The sequence below is a fragment of the Crocodylus siamensis genome, chromosome 7, assembly GCF_052110815.1.
Source record: "Crocodylus siamensis isolate JL-2025a chromosome 7, ASM5211081v1, whole genome shotgun sequence".
NCBI lineage: Eukaryota > Metazoa > Chordata > Crocodylia > Crocodylidae > Crocodylus > Crocodylus siamensis.
The window spans coordinates 64,361,614-64,389,115 of record NC_143401.1 but is presented as its reverse complement, the minus strand read 5'-3'; the positions used below and the strand labels follow the sequence as shown (position 1 = coordinate 64,389,115).

Sequence of the window (27,502 nt, the reverse complement as noted above, 5' to 3'; positions counted from 1 at the left end):
TCACCGATACTGCTCCATCAGATAAAGAACTTCACTATACATGCGCTGAGCTGCATCCAGTCCCCAAATGAAGTCCCAATGGTCCCAGTCAGGAAAATTCTTGTAGTGAACTAAATTGGTAATTCGAGGTAGAAAAAGGGAGAGGTCCTCAGGGGGGCAAACCCAGTCCCGGCCACCACTCCACAGCGCCGTAGGCACAATCATATCTTCCACCTTGTAGAAGGGAGGGGTGGTCTAGTAGAAAAAGTAAGAGAGCTTTTCAAAGACTACTGGCACAATGAACATTTACACAAAATGACTGTCAAAATAAAAGAGCAGCATGTGAAACAGGGATCTTCCTTTTACCAAGAAAATGATATCCCAGATAGGAAGCTTCAGGACTGAAGTCTGTTCTTATAAATCTATCTGCATTTAATTTAGAGCAAAGTAAAAAAAAAAAAAGTGTTCTTTAAGATCCACCCCAGAACTAGGGCAATGGCCATCTCTGGCACAGGATATTCCATCCTAAAGTGTTCCTGTATAAAGAATATAAGGATTTACAAAAATTCTTCACAGATATTTCAGGAACATTTGTTTCAGAAGAAATTACAAATAGTTACAAGAACAAACCATATGCTGATTAAAACACAAGGATCCAGAGAAGTACAGATCCAGTTCTCTGCCATGTGCCACCTTGCTCCCCACCGTGCCAATGAACCAACTGTTATTCATTTGTCAGTTTTTTTATCATCATCTTTGTCAACAGTCAATAATATTCCTTACCTGGTTGTATTTCTCCTTGTTCTTACAGCCATAGTCAAAGTATTTGAATTCTCCTGATTTTCTGTTCTAAAAAAGGAAAGAAAAGTAGAGCAAAATTTACACACCATCTTTTATGAACAAAATACTATCCCCTCCAGAGAAACTGATAAAGGAGTGTAATCTATCTGGTGACATTCTCCAAGAAACCACCTGATAATTATGTTGACCTAACAACAGATGGAATAATTTTTAATTTAATTCCCATCATTTACTATGCATAATCTACTTCTCCAAAAAAAGATCAAAATTGAATTCTAATTGGATAAATCAAGTGAGGGGACAGAACGTCAAACCACACCATAGTATAATTGAAAATAGCACTGGTTAATAGAACTCTACCTGACCCCAGTGAAGAATATTTTTTACAGATGTATAGTCTGGAAACTTTGACATGTACACATCTGTCCGGCTCTGTAAAAGAAAATTAAGTATTTCAGATGTCTGTGTTTTCTGAATGGATGAACTAAGACAAACTTCTTTGTAAGCAATAAGCACATCCCTCAACAGCTGTGTCACAGAACTACTAGTAATCTGGAAATTCATAGGAAATTCATAAGAAAACAGAGTTGTGTAAAGACTGCCTGGAAATACGCTAGATCAAGGCTTCATTTACACCGAGTTTACAAAGTATTCCTAAATATCTTAAGAATTGGTTAATTCACTGCAGCTGGTTTCAGTCAAGTCCTACAGGTCAACAACTTCAGATTGCTTATAACTTATCTATAAGACATACTGCCCTTTAGGGGTGTCCAAAGTGGGTCCTATTCGAAACCTACAAGTGCCTCAATCCTCTGCCAGGGTCAGCTGGTCAAGAGCTTCGGCCTGGCAGTGGGTGACAGGTGGCAGGTGGGCTCACTCCCACCTGCACTCTGTAGGATCCACTGAAGCGTGGGCTCACTGCTCTACTTGGGGATCTACCCCTTCACCCACAGACCCCTCCCCACCATAGAACTGGCACCAGCTGGAGGCAAGAATGGTGGGGTGGCTCCCAGCATGGGCAGGGCTGAAGGACAACAGACCGGTCCACTTTTCAACTGTCCATCACCACCACCTCTATACACTTGCATGCTGCATGATCAATCATGCTGCCCTCATGTCCCACTCAGATACTAAGTGGTGGAACCTGCTCAGCGAGGCCGTGGCTAGGGCACCCCAGTGGCTGAGTCTGTACTCCACCCTCATCCCACAAGCCACTGGGGACCTCAGCTGGCAGCTCCTCCATAGAGCCATCACCATGGGCATGTATGTGGCAAGCTTCACAAACACCTGGGTCTCCTGCCCCGTCTCCGGGCAGAGGAAAACCCTGGCACACCTGACCCCAAAGTGTGCCAGGCTGCAGCCCCTCCACCTTTGTTTTTGTTCACCCCCCTTTTTGTTTTGATTTTTTTCCCCCACCTTTTTGTTTTTGATCACCCCATCTGCGGCCCCACTAAGTCCTGGGACCTCCTGGTCAACCTCCTCCTGACCCTGGCCAAGTGGGCCCTGTGCTTGACCAGAAAGAAGGCTCTGGCTGGGAAGGTGCCCAGAGATTGTGAGGCCACTCTCCTCTCACTTGTCTGCACACACTTCTGGGCAGAGCACCAGTGGGCAGCAGCCACCAGCTCCTTGGATTCCTCTGAGGATCAGTGGGTGTGGCCCAGGGGACTCTGCTCAGTGTCCCCCTCAGGTGCACTCATGTTTACTTTTTGACCATTTGACCCTCATGTCACTCCTGTCCTATTTTTTGACATTGTTGTCCCAAGTATTTTGTTGTAGCATTCACCCATTAGCCCCCATACAATAGGGGATACTAGTTAGCCGAGTGTGCCTTAGGGCCTATGGTATTTGAACGTTACAAATAAACAGGAGCTTCTGGGGCAAAATATTAAAGCAATTTGGAAGCCTACCAGTATCTCTAGCATCATAATAAAATAAATCCTAAATATCTATATGTTTTAATGTTTGCTTTTGGTTTCCTTATCACATGGTGGGTGCATGATGAGGGGATGTGGGTGGGTGTGGAGGGATGTGGGGGGATGTGGGTCAGTGTGTGGGTGGGTGTGGGGAATGCTTAGGAGGGGTGGACCCCCTGCCCACCACAGGGCACAGCCCTCCCACACAGCACATGGACTGCCCTGCCTCCAGGGTCCCAGCCCCTGCCCCTTGCTTCATGGGAATGAGCAGGAGGCTGAAGATGAGCAGGAGAATGAGCAAGAGGCTGGAGAAGATTCAGGGATTCCCCCAGTCAGCTCCAGATTCCTGATCTCTCCCCCTCTTGGCTCCTGCTCCCCACCCCATTGCTTCCCCACCCAGCTCCAGCCTCCCACATTCCCACAGCTTACTAGCAGCAGCAGCAGTAGTCGGGACCACAGGGAACTCATAGCACAGCCCCATCATGGGGTAGTGGGGGGGTAGCAGGCTTGGCCCTGGCCACCTGGCACCTGCACTGCAGCTGCTGGATTGTGCGGGTATGGCCAGGCTTGACAGGGTGCCACACGCTGTCTGGAAGCTCAGGTGTGCTTCAGCTGTCACCTGGTGCTCAGCACCACTCAGCCTGAGCAGTCAGAGCTCTGAGACAGTGTGCAGCACCCTGCTAAGATGGCCACACCCATTCATTGAAGCAGCAGGGGTGCCAGGCAGCTGGGGCCAAGCCCCACTGCTCCCCATGCAGGGGAGTTGTGCCATGAAGCCCCCAGTGGCACAACATGCCAGTGTATGTTGGGGCTGCAGCAGGGTGGGAGAGCAAGTGAGGGGCAAGGGAATGAATGGGGGCTATGGTCGGGCACCCCCCCATGGTCCCCTTCCCCCCTCCTTCAGCCCTCCCAACCCCCTACTTACCTAGCACAAAGCCAGGTCCACATGGGCAGGCAGCGTGCTTCAGCACTGGGGTGAGGGACAGCCATAGAGATGCTCTGACTGGCTACCAGAGCATCTCTGTGGAGGACCAAGCCTCTGGCTGCCCAGAGTATTTTTTGACTCCTCGATATCTAGGGGTCTAATTTTGTCCCTGCACTGCAAATTTGTAGTTCGTTTTTTTGTTCTCGCATGTGCCTCTTGCAGCATCTCAAAGCAGGTTGGGCCACTGCAAGGGGCACGTACGCGCTCATCTGAACATGCCCACGGAGCTTTATGCCAACATGGGCCAAATATGGAGTGCACTTTGCCTGAGTTCTCATTCTTTCCAGGACAGTATGAAACATGGAGATGCTCTATAGCTCCCAATGTTTAAGGATAAAAAACTATTACCTGAACACTGTTTTGAGGTCTTGAGTTTCTTCTCTAATTTGAAACTCAAAACGAACATTGGGGATGAAGTCATTAGTGAGACAGAAGGATTAGGTTCACAAGAACACATCATTTGAAACTAAAAGATGGCATTAGTAGATGACACCCATCTAAATTATTCTGCAGTGCCTTCAGAATACACTAACTAGGAAAGGAAATTCTTCATGGCATTACATGGAAAATATGCCTGTTATCTCCACAGAGATTTTAGATATGTGAATAAAATACAAAGTGGATATAGGCCTGACTGTGTGAAAAGTGGTTAAAGTTATTGGATGGAAAAATCAATACAGAGGGGATAACACATTCTAACTGAATAGGTGATGTGACTCATAAGCGCCTGCAACAATGAAAACCGCCTCATTTTTCCAACTTTCTAAAGATTCTCACATAAATGCAGATCAATACAAATTGGGAGCATTGTTATACATACCACATTTAAATTCTTCTCATTAAATCCACCATTCAGGAAAAGGAACTGGGCGCAAAGTCTGTCTATTAAAGGATTGCTGCACATCCTAGCAGTAAATGCTCTCAACCTCTTATTCAGTAGACACAGTTCTTTCTTGCCAAATATTATCTATGTAAACACAAGGGCTATGTTCACTACAATGCTTTTAAACAATACTTTAATCATAGTTTTTCATAACGTAATAGGTATAAGTACATATAAATCATGGAAAAGTAGATGCCAGAAAGGATAAGTATGAGAGGTCAATTTAATGAGGAGTTTCTAACATGGCAAACAAGATCACCACTGTACTAAAAATGTCAGAAATCATTGCCTTTTTATTTAACACAGATAGAAATCTTGTCAAGGATGGAAGTTTCTCTTCATCTTCTTTCTATCATTCTTGTTTTATATATGAACACACTTACACACACAAACACTTGCCTCCATCTGCCCCTGACCCTAATGTATCTAATTGGGAATGGATATTTCCTCATGGCGTTGCAGTTAATTGGACTGCAATTACTAACTGCACTCAGCTAGGATTTCTTTTTGATTTTGACACTTCATTGGTCAAGGCTGCTGGATTGCACCGTTTTCCAGACACACACACATCCATCCCTGATAAGACAACTGGCTAGAAAACAAGAATTACATCTTCCAGGTTTTTTTGACTGCATATTTTGATTTCATCCCACATTTGACCAAAAGCAATCCCTTCAAAAAATGCTAAACAAACCAGAAGGAGACACTGTACAAGTAAAAGAGCATCCCAAAATAGGCCAGGACTGTGATGTCAGGTACTTATTCACCAAGCACGTGACAGACCCAAGTTCAAATCACTACTCACAATCAGGCAAGGTCTGACACTTGAAATTGCTGGCCTACACAATGTGGTGGGAATGCCATATCTTGGTAAGCATGCTACATGTTCAGTCTCCCTCACTCTTTGATTTTGACTAATTTTCCTGTCAATATTTTTCTTTGAACTGAGGTATTTGCATTAAAAGACAGCAAGATCTGTGCACAGACAGAAACAGAGAGCGGGGAAGAGAAAGAGAGTGCGAGCATGAGCAAAAGAAGAAGAATTAGCACTTTGACAGCATTTTTCATGGAATGATACAAAACTAGGGCTGGAAGAAAACTTGGGAGGTCAGGTAGCCCAACCTCCTTACTCAAGAAAGGATCCTCTCTGACCTAATCATCTCAGGCAAATGTTAGTCTAACCTGCTCTTAACAACTTGCAAGCTAACTGTAACTTTTAAACCTTTTTTTTTTTTTAAATCAAGGGAACATTGCCACTTGAGAGTGTTCATCAGCTCCAAGCATTCTGAGCTCTGCTACACATTCACATTAATGCTGGAGAGAAAACAGGTATGGAGTAGTTATATATTTTCCAGCACTAGCTTTATAGCTGCTTGGCTCTTTTTAAAGCTGGACAGTCATTTTTATGGTGTGGTAATTATTTGGTACATATGACCAGTCTAAATTTATTGTGCAATTAACTGGTTAATTGCAGCATTATGTAACAGGCCACACAGGCCTGTTACACCTTCATGCTTCTGTAGCCATATGAGCATGCTAAATCTGTGTAACCCTAAATGAAATAAAAACTTAAAAGGTGATAATATGTGTAACCAACATTACAGAAAACAGGCGGATGCAGCAGTTACATCAGGGTGGGTAAAACACAGCTTGCGGAGGGACTTTGTCCATCCTGCAGCAGGTCCCTCAGTCCTGCCTGGCCCATTTGCTGTCCGGCCCGTAACATGTCCCACCACTCCCAAGGGACTGTGACAGTTACATGATAACAGTTTCTATCAGTATCTTTGTCTGAAAATATCTGTAACTGTATATATAATTGTATTATGTAGTGTGAGAGCCCTCTATACACACCCACCCACTCACCCACCCACCCACACACACACACACAGAATATGGGCTCAGCTGACTATCTGGAACTCAGCCTCAGCAAAGCTGCAGAGATATATGTATTAGAGATCAAAGTCTGCCAGGGTTCCCACAATGCTTTGGGTGCTTTTGTAACATTATGATGGCTTAATAATGCACGCCTGGATGTTTCCAATTAGGTAACAATCCCTAAAACATTTCCCAATCACATACTTTTTTTTTTTTAAACCAGGACCATCAATTAGCTCAGGAGTCAGATACGAGAAAACAATACAGGGAGCTAAGGAAAAAGCATAGGATAATTGAAGAGGAATGAAAGCTGAAAGAAAGCAAGATAAGTCACTAGTTATGCAGAAATGGTTGTTATATAGTAGAGTTGATCTAATATGTCCTCATAAAACAGTATTTTGTCACAAAGTCTTGATTATTTTAAATGGAAATTTTTTTCAGGAAACTCAAGAACTACCTCAAATTTTTCTTTTGGAATATACGAATGTATCGTTTTTAGAAATTCAAAAAGTTCCACTTCAGTAAGGTTGAATCATTTGAAATTTGTTAATAATTATGGTATAATGAAGTTACTGTAATACTGAAACAAAATTAATTTGAAATGAAGTCAAAGCAATACTTTAGAAAATTTCATTTTTTAAATCTCAGATTTCCAACCCCCTCTTTGCATCCCAATACAGGATTCAATCATATTCCAAAACTGTGGAATTGCTTATATTGCATTTTTAACCATCACTAATATATGTACGTATTTCCAAGGATTGCATGTGGCCAGGGGAAATACCAATTTCTTAATTCATAATCTGTTATTAACCCCCCACCACCTCCCTCCTTTTCTGCTAAATGATGAAACTTGCTCTGTAAGAACTGGGAGAGTTTTCTTTCCCTGCACTTATCTTCTTGAATCTCTCTCCAATACCTATGTCAGCCATATGGGTGAATACAAAAGAGTATATATATAGTAAGCACATGAAAATAAAACCCCTTTTTGATTTAATCCACAATGAGTTATTCATTAGCTTAATAAAATGTATGGACAAGTCACTTACCTTCAGCATCACGTCAGGAAGTCCTAAGAGGGGTAATAAAAGACCTTTGCTGTAGTGCAATGTGTGTGCAGGACCCAATACAAAAAACATTTTGACTTTTTGAGCCAGCTGTGGCATCATTGAAAATGCTATGAAACCTGAGAAATCACCAAAAATTACAGCAATCATTCAAAAGTTGAAAGAGATAACAATGATAACATTCATTCACTTCAATTAAATGATCTTTCCAGAGCTCATTTCATAGATTTTTTTTTAAACAAAATCATGTTTGCTACAGAAAAGTTAGTCAGATGGAATACAAATGCAGCATTAGAGTGAACCAAAGAATAGACAAAAATTACTTTTAAAATTGAGAGAAAGTGTCAAAAACCTTAACTTTTTTCATGGGAAAGTAAAGACTGGTCTAAGTTATCCTGCCTAAAGCTACTATGTCCAGCTCCATCTGCCAGGAACTGTTGCCCTGTGGGGTCAGGCCAACTCTCAGGATCTGAATATTGCGCTGTTAGACAGGAGGGTGTGACACAATTGCACATATACAAACACACAATTCAATCAGGTGCATATACACACACACTACCAGCTCAGGTACATACACATCCAAACCAGCCTAGGCACATGCATACCTATTACCAATTCAAGCACATACACTACACACCCGAGAAGTTAGATACAGATCACTAATTCATACATGATGCAGACAATGCCATATACATACACATATACATATATACATATACATATATATATACATACACACAGACATATATACATATACATATATATACATATATACATACACACATATACACACACATATATACATACATATATATACATACACACATATATATACACACACATATATACACACATATACACACATATATACATACACACACATATATCTATACATACACACACACACATATATACATATACATACACATACACACACCTCACACTAGCAACTCAGATACACACACATTCAAAATAACCAGTGTAGGTTCATGCACACCTATCACCAGTTTAAGCCCATACACGCTACACACACCAAATTTAGACAGAATCAGTTACCAGTTACAAACACCTGCACATCCAATACACGTACGCAGATTACTAATTTATATACCACACACACAATGATATCTATGTATGTATATATATGTCTATTCACTAATTTACACACATACCACCCACCTACACATACACACAGGTGAGTTCCTAAGTTGGGTGTTGTGATGTGTATGCATGTATGTGCTTGGTGTACTTGGGATACCTGGGGAAAGGTTAAGGTAAGAAAGTAGAAGTGTAGGGAGTTAAAGTTACCAGGACTGGGATTAGAACTGGTAGACTACAGGGGCCTGGGCTGAAGAAGCTTGAGCTAATTTTCCCCAAATACTTAGTGAAACCAGGGTAGTATTGTAATTGTTTGTGTTTGCTTTCCTTTGCATGTCTATTACTACTAGTGCTGTTATATATTTCATATACTTAGCAATAAATAACTTTTATAGTCAAACTGGTAGTAACTGGGTATATTTTTCTTTCTCTACTTCTCCTTCCCCACTTGCTCTGTAGTAACTCTTCTTTTACCTAAGCTAAAGATCCCTGTGAAGCCCAAAAATACTGTGGGGTCTGCTCATCAAGAGGCTAAAAACTGGGATGTGCTGAATTTGAAACACATCAGCTTGTACAGACTGATTGACTCAGTTTGGCTCAGACGTGCCCTAATGAACTGAATGCTGGCCCGTGAGGGTGTCAGCTGGACACCCAGCCAGATTCAGAGGTATTCTGTTTAACTGTGTGCTTGTGTCTGACTGCAGCTTATTGTTGTTCTGATAAACTGATACTTGGCACATGAGGATATCAGCACATCCATGCTGATCAACCCGGCCAGGTCAGGCATGTCACGTTAATCAGTGTGTATGTATGACTGATTTGGTGACTGGAGAAACCCAGCCCCACTGAAACTGTGCCCTGCAAGATAGCTCCGTTGGGGGTGAGGACTTGCAGAAGGGAGATATACAGCTCCGTATAGAAACACAAGTACACAAGCAGCACATTGATAGAATTACAAAGACCCTAAAAACATATCCCTAATAAATGAGCACACCCCAAAGTGATGAGTAAATCTGGTAACAGTACTTAAGTTCTGTTCTCTTATGGATATAGGCCAGTTTTGTGTGCTGAATTCCTATCCAGTTATGGGTATAGACTGGTTTCCAAACACTTATACAGGTAAAAGTGTAATGTCTGTACCTGGCCAAAAGAAGGAAGTTAGTTAGAAAGAAGTTAAAAGGAGCAGTCAAAAATGCAGAAGGATTACAGGCAGCCTAGAAGCATTTAAGAGTATTGTATTAGAAGCTTTAGGAAAGCAAACATTTCAAATCAGAAAAGATACAGAATTCTCCAGTAAAAACACCAAATAGCAGGCATTGTTAAAAACATAAAAGACCTACCCAAACTCAGGCAGATTAAATGTAAATATGTAATAGGGCAAACCACAAAAAGAGCATCTGTCAAAAGATATTTAAGGTTAATAATATTTTTTTTAAATACATCAGAAGCAAGAAGCCAGCTAGACAATCGGTGGGACCATGAGGTGTCCAAGGAGTACGATTCAGGGACATTACAGCCACACGGAATAAATTAATGGACTGCATCTGTCTTTATGATATTGAGGAAAATTCCTACATGGGGCCAATTCTTCCTTCTAGATAGATCTGACGCATTAAATCAAATTGAACTAAGAAGAAAGAATGTTTTGAAGAAAACCGATATGCTTAACATTAATAAATTACAAGCACCAGATAGTATTCGTCTGAACTTTCTCACATCTGGAACAGTTATCATTTCTGATGTCTACATCCCAAGAAAGATGCAGTGAAAGTAGAACATGTACAAAGAAAGGCAGCATAGGTGATCAGGGGTATGGAGCATCTTGGGGGGCAGGGAGTAACTATTACACAGATGGACTGAAGAAAAACATGTTTTTACTTCCCAAAAGTAAACCAGCCATATTTGAGTTTGGGGAAGAAGGGCAGGGTGAGTAATAAGGAAATCCAAGCCTGAAACCAATAGTGGATTGCACTTTTATTTTGTTTTGTTGTTGTTGTTTTTTATAGAAATCAACAACATTCTGAGTGGAGATTCCAGGAAAAGATCCCTGATTTGACCAAATTCTAGTCATTGTGCAGTCAAAAAGAATGGGAATCCAGATCAAACTACCCTTTCTCTTTGAGGTTACCACACCCTGGGTTCTACACCCATTGGATCATCGAAATTTAGTGTGGAAGGGACCTCAGGAGGTCATCTAGTCCAACCTCCTGCTCAAAGCAGGACCATCCAGAACTACATCATTCCAGCCAGTATCATCCCTCCCAATGAGAGTTTTTCCTAATATCCAACCTAAACATCTCTTGCTGCAACTTGATACCATTCCTCCTTGTTCTGTCATCTGCTGCCACTGAGAATATTCCAGCTCCAACCTCTTTGGAACCACCCTTCAGGTAGTTAAAGGCTGCTGTCAAATCCCTCCCCCACCCCCCCAGCGTCCTCTTCTCTAGACTAAATCAGACTAGTTCCCTCAGCCTGCCTTCCCAAGTCATGTGCTCCATCCCACAAACCATTTTCACTGCTCTCTGCTGGACTTTTTCCCACTTGTACACATCCTTTCTATAATGAGGGGCCCAAAACCAGACACATAACTCCAGATGTGGCCTCACCAATGCTGAACCAAAGGGAATACTTACTAGGGCTGTGGGAAGCTTTGGGTGGTGATTCGATTCGAAGATTTAGCCTGATTTAATGGCCAAATCTCCAAGGAGACCAATTAAAAGGTCCAACTCGATTCAAAGATCTTTGGAAAAGATTCAGAGAGCTTTGATGATTCACACAGCCCCTGGTGGCTGCAGCTCCCTGGTAAGACTCCAAGCTGGTAAGTAGGGAGGGGGGAAGCGGGGGCTGGAGGATGGGGGAGGGGACCATGGGGGGGACCCCTGCCAGCCCCCAACCCTGCCCATTCCCACAACCTCCCCACTCCAGCTCCTGGCCCTTTAAATAAAAGCCCCAGTGCTCACCGGGTGCCGCCAGGTGGGGGATGAACCCTGCTGCCCCCCACTGCCCCACACTGCATAGGGAGCTCCACCTCCCCACTCCCCCAACCCCCTCCATGGCTTCAATTTTTCTGCGGACTAAGTTGAGGCTGACTGGTTTGTAGTTCCCTGTATCCTTCTTCCCCTCCCTTCCCTGCTCAGTGCAAAGAAATATGATGTCATTGGGATAACGGAGACCTGGTGGGACTCCACCCATGACTGGACCATGGGTATAGAGGGCTATACCCTATACAGGAGGGATCGTGTTGACAAAAGGGGCGGGGGTGTAGCTGTCTATAATAAGGAAAGCTACATGTCCCTGCAAGCTGATGTTGGCGACCGGCATGGACAGCTAGAGACCCTCTGGGTAAAAATTCGTGGGGAATTCAGCACAGGGGACACAACGGTGGGAGTCTACTACAGACCTCCCACTCAAAGTCCCGAGCTTGACCAGGAGTTCGCCCGGGAACTGACTGAGGCCGCTTGCTCCAGGACCTTGGTTGTCATGGGTGACTTCAATTACCTGGACATCTCGTGGGAAGATCACTCAGCTAAACCTGAGTGGGCGCAAAGCTTTTTCTCGTGTGTGGATGACCTTTACCTGACTCAAGAAGTCTATGGGCCAACAAGAGGCAAAGCGCTACTTGACCTAGTACTGGCTACGGGGGAGGACCTAATCGGCAACCTAGTGATTGATGGGAAGTTGGGTGACAGCGACCATGAGCTGATCACCTTCACCATCTGCCATAAAGCTGGCAAGTCAGTCAGCAACACAGAAGTCCTTGACTTCAGAAAAGCCGACATTGATAAGCTCAAGAGGCTAGTCGGTCAGGCCCTCAGGGGCCATGACCCCAGGGAGATGGGAGTTCAAGAAGAGTGGTTGCTTCTCAAGGAAGCAATCCTCAGTGCACAAGCTAAATCTATTCCAACACGGAGGAAAGGCAGCAAGAAGGCACAGCAGCCCCCCTGGCTCTCCAGGGACCTAGCGGACCTACTGTGGCTAAAAAGGAAAGCCTACAAAGGATGGAGGATGGGATTCACCTCCAAGGAGGATTACTCTGCGCTGGTCCGGTCCTGCAGGGAGCAAACCAGGAAACCCAAGGCTGCAACTGAACTCCAACTAGCTTCAGGCATCAAGGACAACAAAAAGTCCTTTTTCAGATATGTGGGGAGCCGGAGGAAAAGCAAGGGCAATGTTGGACCCCTGCTAAACCAGATGGGGCAACTGACAACTGACCCCCAGGAAAAAGCCAACCTATTAAATAGGTACTTTGCGTCCGTCTTTCATCAGTCACACGGGATGCCCATGCCTGCTATGGGACAAAGAAATCTGGGTGATGGGGATCCCCTACCCTCCATCAATGCTGACCTCATGAAGGAACACCTTGAGAAGCTGGATACCTTCAGGTCAGCTGGCCCTGACAACCTGCACCCCAGCGTACTCAAGGAGCTGGCGAGCGTCATAGCCCAGCCCCTGGCACGGATGTTTGAAAACTACTGGCGCTCTGGTGTAGTGCCAGAAGACTGCAAGAAGGCCAATGTGGTGCTGATCTTCAAGAAAGGGAGGAGAGTGGATCCGGCTAACTACAGGCCCATTAGCCTGATTTCTATCCTGGGGAAGATCTTAGAAAAGTTTATTAAGGAGGCCATCCTTGAGGGACTGGCCCAGGCTAACTTTCTAAGGGACAGACAGCATGGGTTTGTTGTGGGTAGCTCTTGTTTGACCAATCTCATTTCCTTCTATGACCAGGTGACCTATCACCTGGACAAGGGAAAAGAGATTGATGTCATATATCTTGACTTCAGAAAAGCTTTTGATCTGGTATCCCATGATCACCTCTTGGCCAAACTGCCCAGTTGCGGCCTTGGCTCCACCACGATCCGTTGGCTGGGAAATTGGCTTCGTGGTCGGACCCAGAGGGTTGTGATTGATGGCAGTCACTCATCATGGTGCCCTGTGACCAGTGGGGTCCCTCAAGGCTCTGTTCTGGGACCCATACTGTTCAACATCTTCATTAACGATGTGGACATTGGAGTCAGGAGTGGATTGGCCAAGTTCGCTGATGACACCAAACTTTGGGGCATAGCATCCACGCCAGAAGATAGGCGGGTGATCCAGGCTGACCTGGACAAGCTCAGCAAATGGGCAGATGAGAACCTGATGGTGTTTAACACCGAAAAATGCAAGGTTCTCCACCTTGGGAGGAAAAACCTGCAGCACCCTTATAGGCTCGGCAGTGCTACGTTGGTTAGCACTACAGAAGAAAAAGACTTGGGGGACATCATTGACCACAAGATGAACATGAGCCTCCAGTGAGATGCTGCGGCTAGTAAAGCGACCAAAATGCTTTTGGGGTCCACAATTCAAAAAGGATGTGGAGAAGCTTGAGAGAGTCCAGAGGAGAGCCACGCGCATGATCAGAGGTCAGGAAAACAGATCTTACGATGACAGGCTGAGAGCCATGGGACTCTTTAGCCTGGAAAAGCTTAGGCTCAGGGGTGATCTGATAGCCACCTATAAGTTTATCAGGGGTGACCACCAGGATCTGGGGGAACGTTTGTTCACCAGAGCGCCCCAAGGGATGACGAGGTTGAACGGTCACAAACTCCTGCAAGACCGTTTCAGGCTGGACATAAGGAAGAATTTTTTTACTGTCCGAGCCCCCAAGGTCTGGAACAGTCTGCCAGCGGAGGTGGTTCAAGCACCTACATTGAACACCTTCAAGAGTAAATTGGATGCTTATCTTGCTGGGATCCTATGACCCCAGCTGACTTCCTGCCCTTTGGATAGGGGGCTGGACTCGATGATCTCCTGAGGTCCCTTCCAGCTCTAATGTCTATGAAATCTATGAAATCTATGAAAGATGGGTGGTACATTTGACCATTTCCAATAGTCTGGGTCCTCCCCCAAAACCCATGAGCTTTCAAAGCCAATGGCCAATGGATCTGCAATCACATCAGACAACTCCTTCAGCACCCTCAGATGCATTGGATCTGGCCCATTGCTTTGTACACATTCAGCTTTTCTAAATAGTTCCCAACCTGTTCGTTCACCAGTGAGGGATATTCACCTTCACCAAACCAGAGTCTTCCTTTAAACATACCTATAATGCTGCCCTGAGCATGGCCACCATAAAATATTTTCTCCTGCCCAGTCTTGTGCAGAATAAAGTCAATCATGGCTGGAAGATCATAGATGGCCATTTCATGAAAACTGAAAAACAAAAAGACAAAATTACATTCAAATCAGTTTCTGTGCAGCTACACTGACAAAATCATTAGAAAATCACAGGTCTGCCAGATATTAGTTAATAGGTGCAACAGTTAATTCTGCCATCCTGAAGTTTCAGATCTTTGCCCCTGCATGCAGTAGTACAAATGTCTTACTGATTTTTGGACTTGTGATAGTAAATATCATGGCTTTTTGGGTCAGATCATGTTAAAGAGCTTCAAATATCCTAGTAATGGAGAAGAATCTGAATTTCAAGCAGATATAGTCCTTAAAAACTGAGGAATTAGTAGTGCGAACATAAGTTACAGCTGAGAGGAATTCTTCGCAACAATCTCCACCTAGTTCTGTAACATAGAACCAGCTCTAGCCTATGTGTCTTCTGTACAAAACAAATTGCCCTCAGCCATTGTGGACCAGCACCTGCTTCCACTAAACCAAAAGATCTGTCTGATTAGACAATGATCACAGGTTTCCATACAGATGCATGAATAGCATCTCCAGAATGAATCACAAAATTAACATTATCAGTTGTTTCTATACAATTTACTGCATTAAATCTACCTGAAATCCCAAAATGCCTCTTGATCAACAGAAAGGTTCTGGTGCCTTTGAGACCAGCTGTTGCCTCTGCTGTTTCCCAACCAAACATCATAGCCAGCATCTGCTAGCATGAAGCCCAGGCTGTTATGAGGAAGATTAGCAACCCAATTGCTACTATCTAAAACCAAGCCATGCAGCAGCAACACAGCAGGCCTGGGACCTGAAAAAGAAACAAGTGATCAGACAAAATCACACTCCCAACAATATAATCATAACCTAATTCCTTCCCTTCTGCAAGGGAACATTTTATTTAAATTTTGTGCAGCAGAGTAGTTCTGAACTGAATTAGAATTACAGCAAGTACTGGCATCACCTTTTCAAGATAATATTTAAAGATGAATATAAATTATGGTTGGCTTCCAAAAAGACAGGGAATGATTTTACAGCGGGACTGGTGAAAATTCTTGGGAGAGAAATGACTGGGCACAATCCATTCCTCCTTTATCAACAGAACTTTATAGGATCACATTGGGCATTCCTAGTTTTAGTCACATTCAACCAGAAATGTACTCACTTTTAACTTTATTTTCTACTCAGAGGCGAGTCCCTCCAGCCCCATCTCTTATATGTCTCTAAGTGATAAATATTTTGATTACATACTTGTAAAGCAACCTTAAGGGTCCTTCAGAGCAGTACAGTTATTCTGTTCCATACGGTAATGAACTGGCATACCTGAAGCCTAAAACTGTATTTGTCCCGTTGTCTATGGGCACCAAAGCTTACAAGTTCATATGAAGGCCCCGGGCATATGTTCAACTCTACACATTACAGTTAGTCACCAAGGACTTTCTTACATTTTTGCAGAATCAGGGGTCAGTCTGATGACTGATTACAGTACAACAGCACTTTCCCCTTATTGCCTTCCAACTCTCTCTCTTGCACTTGTTGGCACTGGATTTATGACCCAGGTAACTCCTTCCAGGCAGATGCAAACCATCACACTGACCACAACTTCTTCCATTCAATTATAGGCAAATATTATTGATACACAGTGATACCAGATAAGAATAATGCAGGTAATGCAAACAAAATATACTTCTCACCACCCCCCAATTCTTTATCTACCAGTCCTAGGGCTGTCACAGAGGGAAGGTACATCTGGTCAGTACCTGAGCTTCAGCCTGTGGTGCCATAGACAGATTAATGGATGGGCCAGCTGGGCACAAGCCCAGAGGCCTCTACCAGTTCAGGGCCCCAGGATCCTCATCACCAGGGAAGAGCCACAGTTTTAAACTCAGTGCCCCTTTTTGTCACCTAGCAGGGAGACAAAAATGGTGCCAAGTTTAAAACTGCAGTTTTTGCATTTGCTTACCTTAGAGCTGGAAGCAGGGTCCCTCCACCAATGGGGCCAGGGGGGCCAGGGCTGGTGCCAGGCTGGGAGAGACATGCTGCACCTGGGGTAGGTGAAGGGAATGGGGCAGGACAGGTGGCACTGTACCTTGGGTGGGGAGAGGGCCATGGTGGGCCAGGAGAGCAACACCCCACCTGGTGGGGGTTAGGGTTGGTCAGGGCCAGGCCAGGCTGGGCCATGAGTGCCATGCTGCACAGTGCCTTTACAAACAGTGGCACTGGGAGGGCCTTAGGGGCTATAGCCCCCTAAAATTTATCTTAGCCCCGCCAGACAGCCACCCCTCCCACTGCTGCTGCCCTCCTGCAGAGACATGGCTCAGTGATCCTGGCCTAGCCCAGCCCAACCTGCCCTTCTGCATCTGTGTGGCTGCACAGGACAGCCAGACAGCAGCTCCCTGCAGGTAAGTTTAATAGGGGCTGGGTGGGGAGCTAGACTGAGCCACACATGACTTACAACAGGGTGGGGAGGCTGCCTCCATGTGATTGAGAGTGGGGGAGGAAGGAGATACTGTGAGGGAAAAGTGTGTGTGTATGTGCGCATGCATATATATGCATCTGTGTCTGTCTATTCAGGGAGAGTGCATCTGTGTCCGAGTGAGAGGCAAAGGTGCTCACCTGTGTCTATGTGTACCTTTCTGTGTGAATTTCTGTGTGTACATTCAGACATAGTAGGGGTAGGAAGCAGGGAGAAGTGGGGTGGGTGACACAGGCTGGTGGTATGCCCTCTATCCATGGTGGCCTCAGTTTCCCCCCTCAGAGACCCTTTGCTGCTCTGAAATCCCTCTTTTTGTATCCTTTCCCCCTCCTGATGACTCTGCATTTTCTAACATCATTGACTGGTCTCCCTGTGAGTGTCATACTGTCCAGATTCAATCCTGTCAGTGTATTCCTTTGTTCCCCTAACCAATCACATGAACACATCTTAAATTTGGTCGTGCCCCAGCCTCCTAATTTGGTCTTCCCACCAAAACCTGAAATCCCAGGGGCTCTGCCACTGGCCATTGTGACCTGCCTCCAACGTGGCAAGCCCATCATGTTCTGAAACAGTGGGGCACACTAGATCTTCAGTTTCACAGCCTGTGTATGCACTGGACTCAAACATGGTATCTGCCTTGAAGTCTGGGAAACTTTGTCACAAACGGGACTTTAAAAACCAGTTAAGCCTTGCCATTCCCTTAGACTATTGTTCTAATGCAATATCTACTTTATCTACAAATCAATTCATAAAATCAAATCTCTAAATATCATTTTCTAGCCAACAGCAGTCATATAGTGCAAGGGACTATCTGACTGTTCAAGGGGAGAACAGTCAAATTCCCTGTTGGGCTCAATCCAACCACACAGACCTAGACCATCACACATTCCACACACTGATGCCACAACAACAACAACAAAACAAATATATATATATTTTAGAGATGCACTGATACATTTGTCCACATTGTATTGGTACCAATACAAGGAAAATTAACATTATCAGCAATGAGCTTTTTTTGGTTGATGTGGCTGTGTTGTCAATAAACCTCCCTTGCTGCTGTATGTGGGAGCTTGGAGAGCAGCACCTGGCTGGTAAGTCTGTTGGGGGGTGGGGGGAAAGGGACATGGGGTGCACAGATTGAGGGCCCTACAGGGAGTGAGGGAGTGGGGCTGGGGCTGGGGCTGGCACTGCCCAGGCAGGGCAAGGTGAGGCACAGGACAGAGCCATAAGTGGCTCACCCAGAGGGTGTGGGGAGAGGGAGTGGCAGATTCCACTGCTTTGCCCACTTCCAGGGGAGCCATGGGAGTCATGTGCCTCTTGGATCTGTGCATAGGGTGAGAACAGGCTGCCACTGCAGGCTGGGGCTGGGGCTGGGGCTGGGGCCAGTGCTGGGCTCTTCACAGTCGGGGGGGGGGACTGTGCTCGGGGCAGGCAGCAGTGGTGCTGGAAGCAGGGACCTCAATCTGCAACCCCCATGCCCCTTCCCTCCCCCAGCCCCTTCCCCACAACAGACTTACCAGCCAGAGGCTGGTCTCCAGGCTTCTGGGCTGCATATTGGCCAATATAGTTCATTAATAATTGGCCACTGGTATCAGCCCCCTCACCCCCCCAAAAAATCTTTAAATCGGTGCACCTCTGTTTTTTTCTTTTTTTTTTAATACTAAGCAAATTTATTGTTCAGAAACAAGTTTGGAAATACAGGGTGACAAAAGGATTACTATTTTTATTTCATATTTCAGGCTTAGAAACCATATTTGGAGTTTACATATTTGCTTTAATAGCTAATTGTCTCTGGGTTAAGAGCAAGACCATTATTTCATTTTGCATATTATTGTCAAACAAAATGGAACAACCTGTCCTCTCCGGATTCTCTCTACCATGACGAATTCTGTTCAGGCCCAGGTAATAGCCATCATCTGTCAGAACTTCGTAGTCCTCACTGGGGTATCCTTTGCAACTGATCATCTCACTCTATAAAATAAATCAGGAATTGCCCAAGTGTCTTGTTTATATCATTATAAGCTCTAGTCCTTCCCACATTTCAGCTAGGGCATGAAATAAAGACTGAAAACAATGTGAATTTGTTTCTGAAACTAATTTACTCTCCTGGCCAAAACCAGAAAAACATGCAAAACTTCTCTGAGAATCTATATAGTTTCTGAGATACTGCATAGCTTGTAGAAATCAGAGGTTCAGGAATTGGCTGTGTTTTCCATGCTTTGAACATACTTTAAACCAAACATGCACAGATTTCAACATTTTCTTTTCACTAATCCAAATCTTAACATAGTGATGAAATATTATGGGAGCATTAAGTAAAATAGTCACCATGCTTTTGAAAGAGTTAATAGAATTTCCTTTTCCATGTAGAAACAATAGTCAGTGACAAGAAAATGTCAATTCTGGATAAAATTGTAAATAGGGAACTTGGAATACAAACATTAAATCTATTTACATCTGTAAATAGAAACAAGTCTGGGTCGCAAATTCTGACCTTTCAAACTTTTTCCGAATGGTCAACAACCTCAGATCCAGTATCATAACTGGGAGGCATCCTGAAAATATTCTGCTTTAGAACACTTAAGAGGAAGTAACATAACTAAGTGCGGAGCAACTGGAACAACCCTGGTACTGTCTTTGTAGGGTGGTGCAAAATAACTGCTGCCTCAGTGCAATAGCTGCCACTGCACTTGATAAGATGGCATTATGTGCTGCCCTCTGCATACATCCTGGCTGCCTTGAAGGTGGAACTGCTGAGCTATGCCTCTGTAAAGAGTCCGGTTGCTGAGAGCCAAGAAGCAAAACTGAGAAGCAAAGTATTGCTCAACATCTTTTTAGAACTCCATACAAGAATCCAGTGAAACTTATCTCAAGTTTCATTAGGTTTAGCACACTGCAGCATCAAATAATTAACCACATAATAGATTTTCTATGATTAGGCTGAGGACACCTACTATCCTTGACAACTCATCAGGATAAAGGATGAAAACACTGAAAAGGCTGAATATATAAATGCTACTTTTTCTGTAGTAGTTCTTACACTAATCTCCCACTTCTTTCAGTGACAAACTGATAAGGCTTTTCTCAATGGCATAGATTCATTCTTTGCACAGTCATATTACACAGTTGGCAGTGAAGGCAACTTACAATAGTCATGAACTGTTCAGGATTCACATGACATTTTCTTCCATTAACTTCGGAACTGCCTGTTCCTTGCATCAGACATAGCGCTACAATAAACAGCCACATCTCTATTGTCTGTAAAACAAGTGCACTTGGTAAAATATAGTGTTATTAATATTAACACAGACTTCATTTTATGTTCGGAAATGTATATTGTGATTATTTTTTTAAATGACCACCACAATAGAACTTGAGAAACTAGTACCATGCTTGCTGCAACCTAACTTTACATTAACAGCAGGCAACAGTTCAGCAGTACCATGTGGCTATTTAAAATGCTGCTAAACAAAGAAATCACCTGTGGATTTATAGCATACTAGCAACTCTTAAGTTGCACAATAAAATGGGACATAACTCACAATTTTAAGAACACAGAATTGAGGTTATTTACTGGAAAGGAGACTGTATTCTATAAAGCAGAGACCCTTTAAAGGAGCTGACATCTACAGTTAACTGATTGTGAACATCACATGCAACAATCTGACCAATAAAACACTTGATGTATGAACAGGAGGGTATTGGGAAGTCAGAAATGTGCACCCATTTCTGGTTTCTACAGTCTATATAACATGTTGCTCATATGGAGGGGTGAAGAGACAAACAACAAGAGCTCAGCAAAAGAAGTTGGGATTTCCCAATGGGAAGTTAAACAATGAAGGCCAGGCATTAGCAAGAAATGAAATCGATCCAGGCCAATGTAAAATATCCTCTCACAAACCCTGTCAAAGTAGAGTTCTCTCAATTCCTATTTAAACTTGAGCAATAACAGCTCATACTTGTAACCTATTTATGTTTCATACCCTTCACATATATGAGATGTCAGAATAAGCTTATATTTCACATTATACCCCAGAAAGTTCATACTATCATTAATGAAAATCAGATCCTATAATTCCCATCCAGTCAGAAATTCTGAAACATTGAAAAGAATTGCTCGGAAGCAGAACAGTGAGAAATCTCAGCGCAGAGGTGTCTTTAGGAAAATGTGAGGCTCCAGGACTGAGAGGAATGCAGCTGAGAGCCTGTAACAGGGAACCCTCACTCTGCTACTGGGAGAAAACTGGAGGACAGACAGGGCTGGCAAGGATTCTTAAGGCTAGTGTCTCTGTGGCTCATAGGGCCCTGCTGGCACCCCTCCCTCCCCTCCCCCCAACATACACTTCCCCCAGAACAGTCCCCAAGCCTGGGCCCTTCAACCCCTGCCCCACACAGACTTACCTGTATCTAGCTGCTGGGATGCTTCCCACCTGCTGCCTGGTTACGTATCAGTCACATGTATGTGCACCCTGCCTCCGATCACCCTGCCCTCAGCCCCAAGCAGCTTTTTGCTAGGGCAAGCTCAGAAGTGCTGGGAAAAACTGAGAAAAGCTGAGCTGAGCTGAGCTGAGCAAAAGCCCAGGCATTCAATCATATTTTTTAAAAAATGCCCAGATTGAGATTGGAGGATCTAAAAAGAAGACGTGTCCAGGAAACCCCAGATGTATGGTAACCCTACTTTAGTCCCTAAAGCATTCAAACAGGAGCCAGCAGCTGCCCCAAGTCTGAGTCAAGCTCTTGCATTTCACAGTTCTGTCATGCCAGTGAGATCTCCAACTCCAACATGCACTAGGGCTGTGCAAAGCTTCGGTCCCTTATTTGATTCAGCAGAGATTCGGCCCAATTCAGTGGCTGAATCTCCAAATCCGAATCAGATCAGAGGACCCTTTAAGCTCTCTGAATTGAATTGGAACCCTCCAAATTGATTCAGAAAGATTGAGTGATTCGGACATAGGGACAGTTTTGAATGTTTTTCTACATATCTCTAGGTAGCAGGGGTTCGTGAGTGCTATGATGCTGGGGCACATGGGGCATCCTACAGAAGCACACAGGTTCCCCAGCACACTCAGCAGCAGACCCAGAAGTGGACCAGAAGTACTTCTGGTCGATTTCTGGGTTCACCACTGAGCACACGGCCTGTCCCCCTGCACACTTGTGGGATGCTCCAATCACAGCAATCATGAGCCATGCCTGGTACCTCAAGGTACATAGAAAAAACTTTTAAAGCTGCATCTATGTCTGAATCGTTGATCCTCCGAATCAGCATCAAATATTCAGAGTCGGATTCGGCCGAATCAAATCAGGGACAGTGACCCGAATCAATGAATCAAATCACTGCCTCTGATTCGGGCTGAATCTAAATAGAATAGGGCCCATTTTGCATGCCCCTACTGTGCACCCTGCTGAGTAGGGCTGAACACATTCCAGGTACACACTGCTCTGTCTTCCCCTTACTCCAGCCTCAAGCTTCCTCTCCCTTTTTCCCTAGCCCCCAAGTTTCGGGCATTTCTGTAAGTTGTGGTCCAAATTAAGAGTTAGCACAGTTCTACGAACTGCCCCCTGGTTCCTGTTACACATTACATTCATATTACACCACTAAATGCCAGTTCTTACATTCTCATGAACGTAAAATTTTAAATTGGGAAAGGAGAAAGATGGAGATTCTTTGCCAAACCATTAGAAAGCTATGAATAAAAAAATAAGATCTAAGCAGGAACAAATTGGACAAAGGTCTCCCTAACTTCAACCCTCAGTTGCTCACATCTCCATTCAAGACCACCCAGAATTTCTGGAGCTGCTTCCCCAGCAAGAATTCGCTTTGAGGTTTTGAACAGATTCAGAGCCACTGGAAGCTTTTTGAGAACAGCAATGGAAATTCCTTCCATAGAACAGGTAGACCAGGCAGCGCCTATAGCCAAGTGCTGACTGTTGACAAACTTGGTTCAAACACAAACTAACCCTGCAGTGGGTCTGCCTCATCTTCAATTTTCCAAACCAGTTTCTTTTTTAAAAAATAGCATTTTTAGAGTGAGATAAGGGGAAATATTTGTTTGTTCCATAAACTATATTTCTTTTGAGCAGAGGGGAAGGGTGGGAGGGGTAAATTGACACATAACTGAACACCCCATGCTAAGGCATATACATGAGGGGGCTGTTAAAAGCTTCACCAGCAGCCTGAAGTCTGATATTTCCTATGTGGAGTTCTTGACTGCCCAACTATATTATATTTAATGAAATAATCCAGACCTACCACATGAGCTGTATTCTGAAGGAATATTTCATTTGTCTTAATCTTTGTCAAACCCCTAGAAAGTTACAAATAATAAAATAAGACCTAGGCAGGACCAATTTGGAAAAAGGTCTCCCAAACTTAAAACCTTCAATTGTTCAGTCACCTCGTATCTCCATTTTAGACTCCCCAGGCCAGGGAAATGAGAATTTCAGGAGCTGCCTCCCTAGTAATACTTCTCTTTGAGGTTTTAAACAGATGCAGAGATACTGGATGTTTTTTTGAGAACAGCAATGGAAATTACTCCCTTACAACAGGTAGACTATGCAGCGACTGTAGCCAAGTGCTGACTCTTGACCAACTTGGTTCAAACTGAAATTAACCCTGAAGTGAGCTTGCCTCATCTTAAATTTTGCAAACCAGTCTTCTCTGTAAGGAGAATGGCATTTTTGAGAGTGATATAAGGGAAAATACTGCATGTGTGCTCAGCAAGAAATATGGTTTATGGAAATGGGGGAGGGGAGGAAGGAAATCAACACACGTTGAACACATCACACCAAGATATATGCATAAGGGAGCTGTTACGAGCTGTACAGGCAATCTGAAGTCTGACATTTCCTACCTGCAATCCTTGATTGCCCGTCTATGATATTTTTAATTAAATAATCCAGATCTACCATGTGAGCTGTATCTGAAGGAACATTATTTCCCCAAGGAATATATCCTTAGTTTAAACTGTACAATTTAAAAAATCTTACATGATACAGTGTCTGGGCTCCCTAACAAGCATCTTTGTTTCCAATGCCTCTATAGCTCCTTGTATTTTTCAGCCACCCCATGCTCAATGCCCTTAAGGGGAGGTCTTAAACTATGGTCCAGCATCTCAAAATTTCAGCACACTGACCACAACTTTGTACAACCCCTGTGAGGAGGCTCTGTCTCAAAGGTGAAACATAATACTTAATCCAAAAAAGATTAAGGTGGATCCCGAGATCTGCTGAAACAGTTCAAAGTACCTTGGTGGCATGAATGAAAGGTGCAAGCGTAGAAATTCCCTCCTTGATCAGGCAGTTTTGAAAGCGAGAAATGTTTTAACTTGCATTTCATTTACTAAAATTACAGATTTTTGGATCCTTTTTTGATGATATCTTTATTTAAAATAGAAAAAGTGGAGGAAAATGCTGACCCTAAGCAAAGTTATCTTCTAACCAAAAAAAGGGACAAGAAGCCCCATTCAATAAAGATTTATTCCCTGGCAGACAACACCAAATCTGCCATGTCTGGACCTGCATCATTACATACAAATTGGTTTTGCATGGTGAAAACTACAGAGAAGAGATTAATCCCTCATCCTGCCCCGGGAAATACCAACATGCCAGTCTTGAATAACGGAGGGGAAGAGATCTTTCTCACCAAAGTCTTTCTGTGGCACCCAGATGCAGTACCTATCTTCCAAGGGGAGCACTGCTGATATTCCTAGTGTTAAAAGAAATGAAATGAACTAAATAGGACTGCCATTTGCTTAAAAAAATTAAAAGAAACAATAATTGTTCCCCTTCCTCTCCCTCCCTCCCTAATGAGCAGCAGTTCTGAATCTGTTCTACAACCTCTTTCATTCACTTTCTCTCTCTCTCTGCTAGTTTCTGAGTCTGTGCAATTGTATTGTTTCACATTCAGTGCACTATTAGGAACACCCATCCCAAGCTGTAGCCCACAGGGCAAAAAACTTATTTCATAATTTAAATTAAGTGGGTTGCAATAATGATGCTACTGTAGTGCATACCAAAACACATTCAAACAAACAAGCTGCTAAGAGGCTGCAATTTGAGGCTGAGGGAATCCACCCAATTCTTTGCCATCTCAGTGCATTTTTTTGTCCAAGATTTTTTTGCTCGTTGTCATCACCCTCTTGCAAACATCATCTCAGTTGTGTTTTGCAGCAGGCATTTGGATGCAGTAGGAGTCATATGCAGTTAGCTAGCATTTCCAGTAACTACTAACTCTTGTTTCAACACATGCTTTTGCCATGCTAAACATTTCTCAGCATCAGAATTATTCCTGAAGTCACAGATTCATGAAGAGAGACAACCCCTGTCCCCTTTTGGAGGTAAGTGAGGTTCTCCCAAGAGCTGCTCCTCTTATGGTCAGCTCCACATCTTTGTCCCTTAGGAGAACAAAACTGTATTAAAATATTAATCTTCATTCAATCCACTGACTGGAAGGTAGAGGTACAACCAAAAGGAACAATTACTTCTCACTTCAGTGTAGACACAGAAGCAACTGCTTAATCACTAGTCCTACTAACAGAGGAAAGGAAGCATTTCATAGAAAGTGTTACAGAAGCCAAAGTGTTTTCAAGGAAGACAAGGGATCTCATATGCTCAGAAATCACAGTGAAGTTGTAGAAGTCTTCAGCAGCTTAAAAATGCCATAATGCAAACTGAGAGACAAAGGAGAACATGCAGAACCTCATTGTACTAAGCCAATGCCAGTAAGAGAACAGTACCAGCATGAGTTAAAGACCTCCTGCCATATCTTACATCTCATAACTCATACCTTAAACCTCACATGCTAAAAACTTCGTGTGTATAGAGTGTCTGCAGAGAAGGGAAACCTAAGCAGACTTTTTGAGTCTCCTTCAACCAACAAGCCTCAGATCACCAATACTCTGTTCAGTCCCCACTCCACTGACCTCAGTACAGATCTTTATTTGATGCTTAATTCGATCACCTATAATTGAGGGTGTGCAAGTCATCTCGCCCTAGGACCACATAAGGGTTGCTGAGCCAGCCTGTGGGCCGTGTTAGGCTGCACCAGAGCTAGCGTGCAGGGCTGCTATGGCAGGGCACTGAAGGTGTGTGCCCTGGGCACCACATGCAGCATGCATGGCCAGTCTGTCCTCAGACATGCACCGGCCCCATGCCAGGGCTTACTCAGCCTGGGACCTGCAAAGATCACATGCTGCACACACCCCAATGCTGCAAGCCGGCTCTGGTGATGGTCCAGATTGGGCCCCAGGATGTTCCTGAGCACCCAAGTCAGTACCCAGAACCAGTCTGGCCAGGTGGCCTGTGCAGCATAAGCCTTGTGCTGACCCTGTGCACCACATCTAGAGCAGAGCTGACATATGCCCTACCAGACCAACCCTGTGCACTAGCTCTGGCACAACCCAATCTGGCCCAGTTCCATAGGGTCTGTCCGGTGAGGGTGCTGCATGCAGTACAGGCCCTATACCAACACACTGTGCTATGGTCATTGCCTATGGTATGGTGTCTAGCCCACATGCCAGCCCAACTTTGAGCAGTTGGTCCAAGACCTATGGGCCAGGTCATGGGGCTCTATGGCCCAGACATATCCTACAGACTATACGTTTGACACTCCTGACTTAAATCATCCCCTGCAAAGTTTGAAACTATGAAGAACAGTGTGACCTTTCTAGATGGCCAGGGCTACATTTACAATCAGACTTCTGGAGCCCAGAAACATGAAAGGAAGAAAGACATTATTCCTACTTTATGTATATATGCAAGGACACGCTACTCTGAGGCAACTCCAGGCATTCACTGAGAGTCAAGTGCAAACAAGCAGTCTCCAGTAAGTGCAGAGCAAGTTTGTTAAGCTGATTATCTTTTCTCTTCTGCTGAAAAAGATGACACACCCTCACCAAAAGTTTCATCACCAGCTTCTCTTCTCTACTGTAACTGAAACATTCAGTTGCAAAGCAACTAAACCAAGACTGAAACCTGTTCCTGCACCTCTCCTGGGAAAATGTCATAGTCAGTCTTTCATTTATGGATTTCTCAAAAGTGATGCATAATTTGTACAGAAACACAAACACCTTCAGGGAGAGTGAGTTAAACTGTCCTCTGGTTCCCACAGAATCTATCCAAAAGGCAAACCAGAGCTCAGCTTGGACCAGCTTAGCCCTGTCCCTTTCTCACTGCTGAGGCTCAGGCCCTAGCTCTCTCAGCCTGGAGCCTGCCCTGGATAGGGCTCAGGATCTAAAGTGCCTCCCAGGCACCACTGTGGGTCCTCCT

At 44.1% G+C, this 27,502-nt stretch overlaps 1 protein-coding gene across 1 annotated transcript; it reads right to left on the bottom strand.

Moving 5' to 3' along the window:
* LOC149859885 (putative lysosomal acid lipase/cholesteryl ester hydrolase) lies at positions 1–27,228 on the bottom strand. The gene is made up of 11 exons (XM_090056677.1): positions 27,130–27,228; positions 24,879–24,941; positions 20,384–20,494; positions 19,090–19,207; positions 15,370–15,568; positions 14,681–14,790; positions 7,486–7,622; positions 4,499–4,645; positions 1,141–1,212; positions 763–828; positions 1–234 (listed from the first exon to the last, which is right to left on the bottom strand). Exons 1-11 carry the CDS (start codon positions 27,139–27,141, stop codon positions 1–3), a joined length of 1,269 nt encoding a protein of 422 aa, XP_089912803.1. The 5' UTR covers positions 27,142–27,228.
* Between the last annotated feature and the right edge of the window lie 274 nt (positions 27,229–27,502).

Coding starts and splice junctions, on each gene's coding strand:
- LOC149859885 (XM_090056677.1), bottom strand. Junction 14,791..15,369: donor GAGGCATTTTGGGATTTCAG/GTAGATTTAATG, acceptor TTTGTTTTTCAG/TTTTCATGAAATGGCCATCT. Junction 235..762: donor ACAAGGAGAAATACAACCAG/GTAAGGAATATT, acceptor TTTTTCTACTAG/ACCACCCCTCCCTTCTACAA.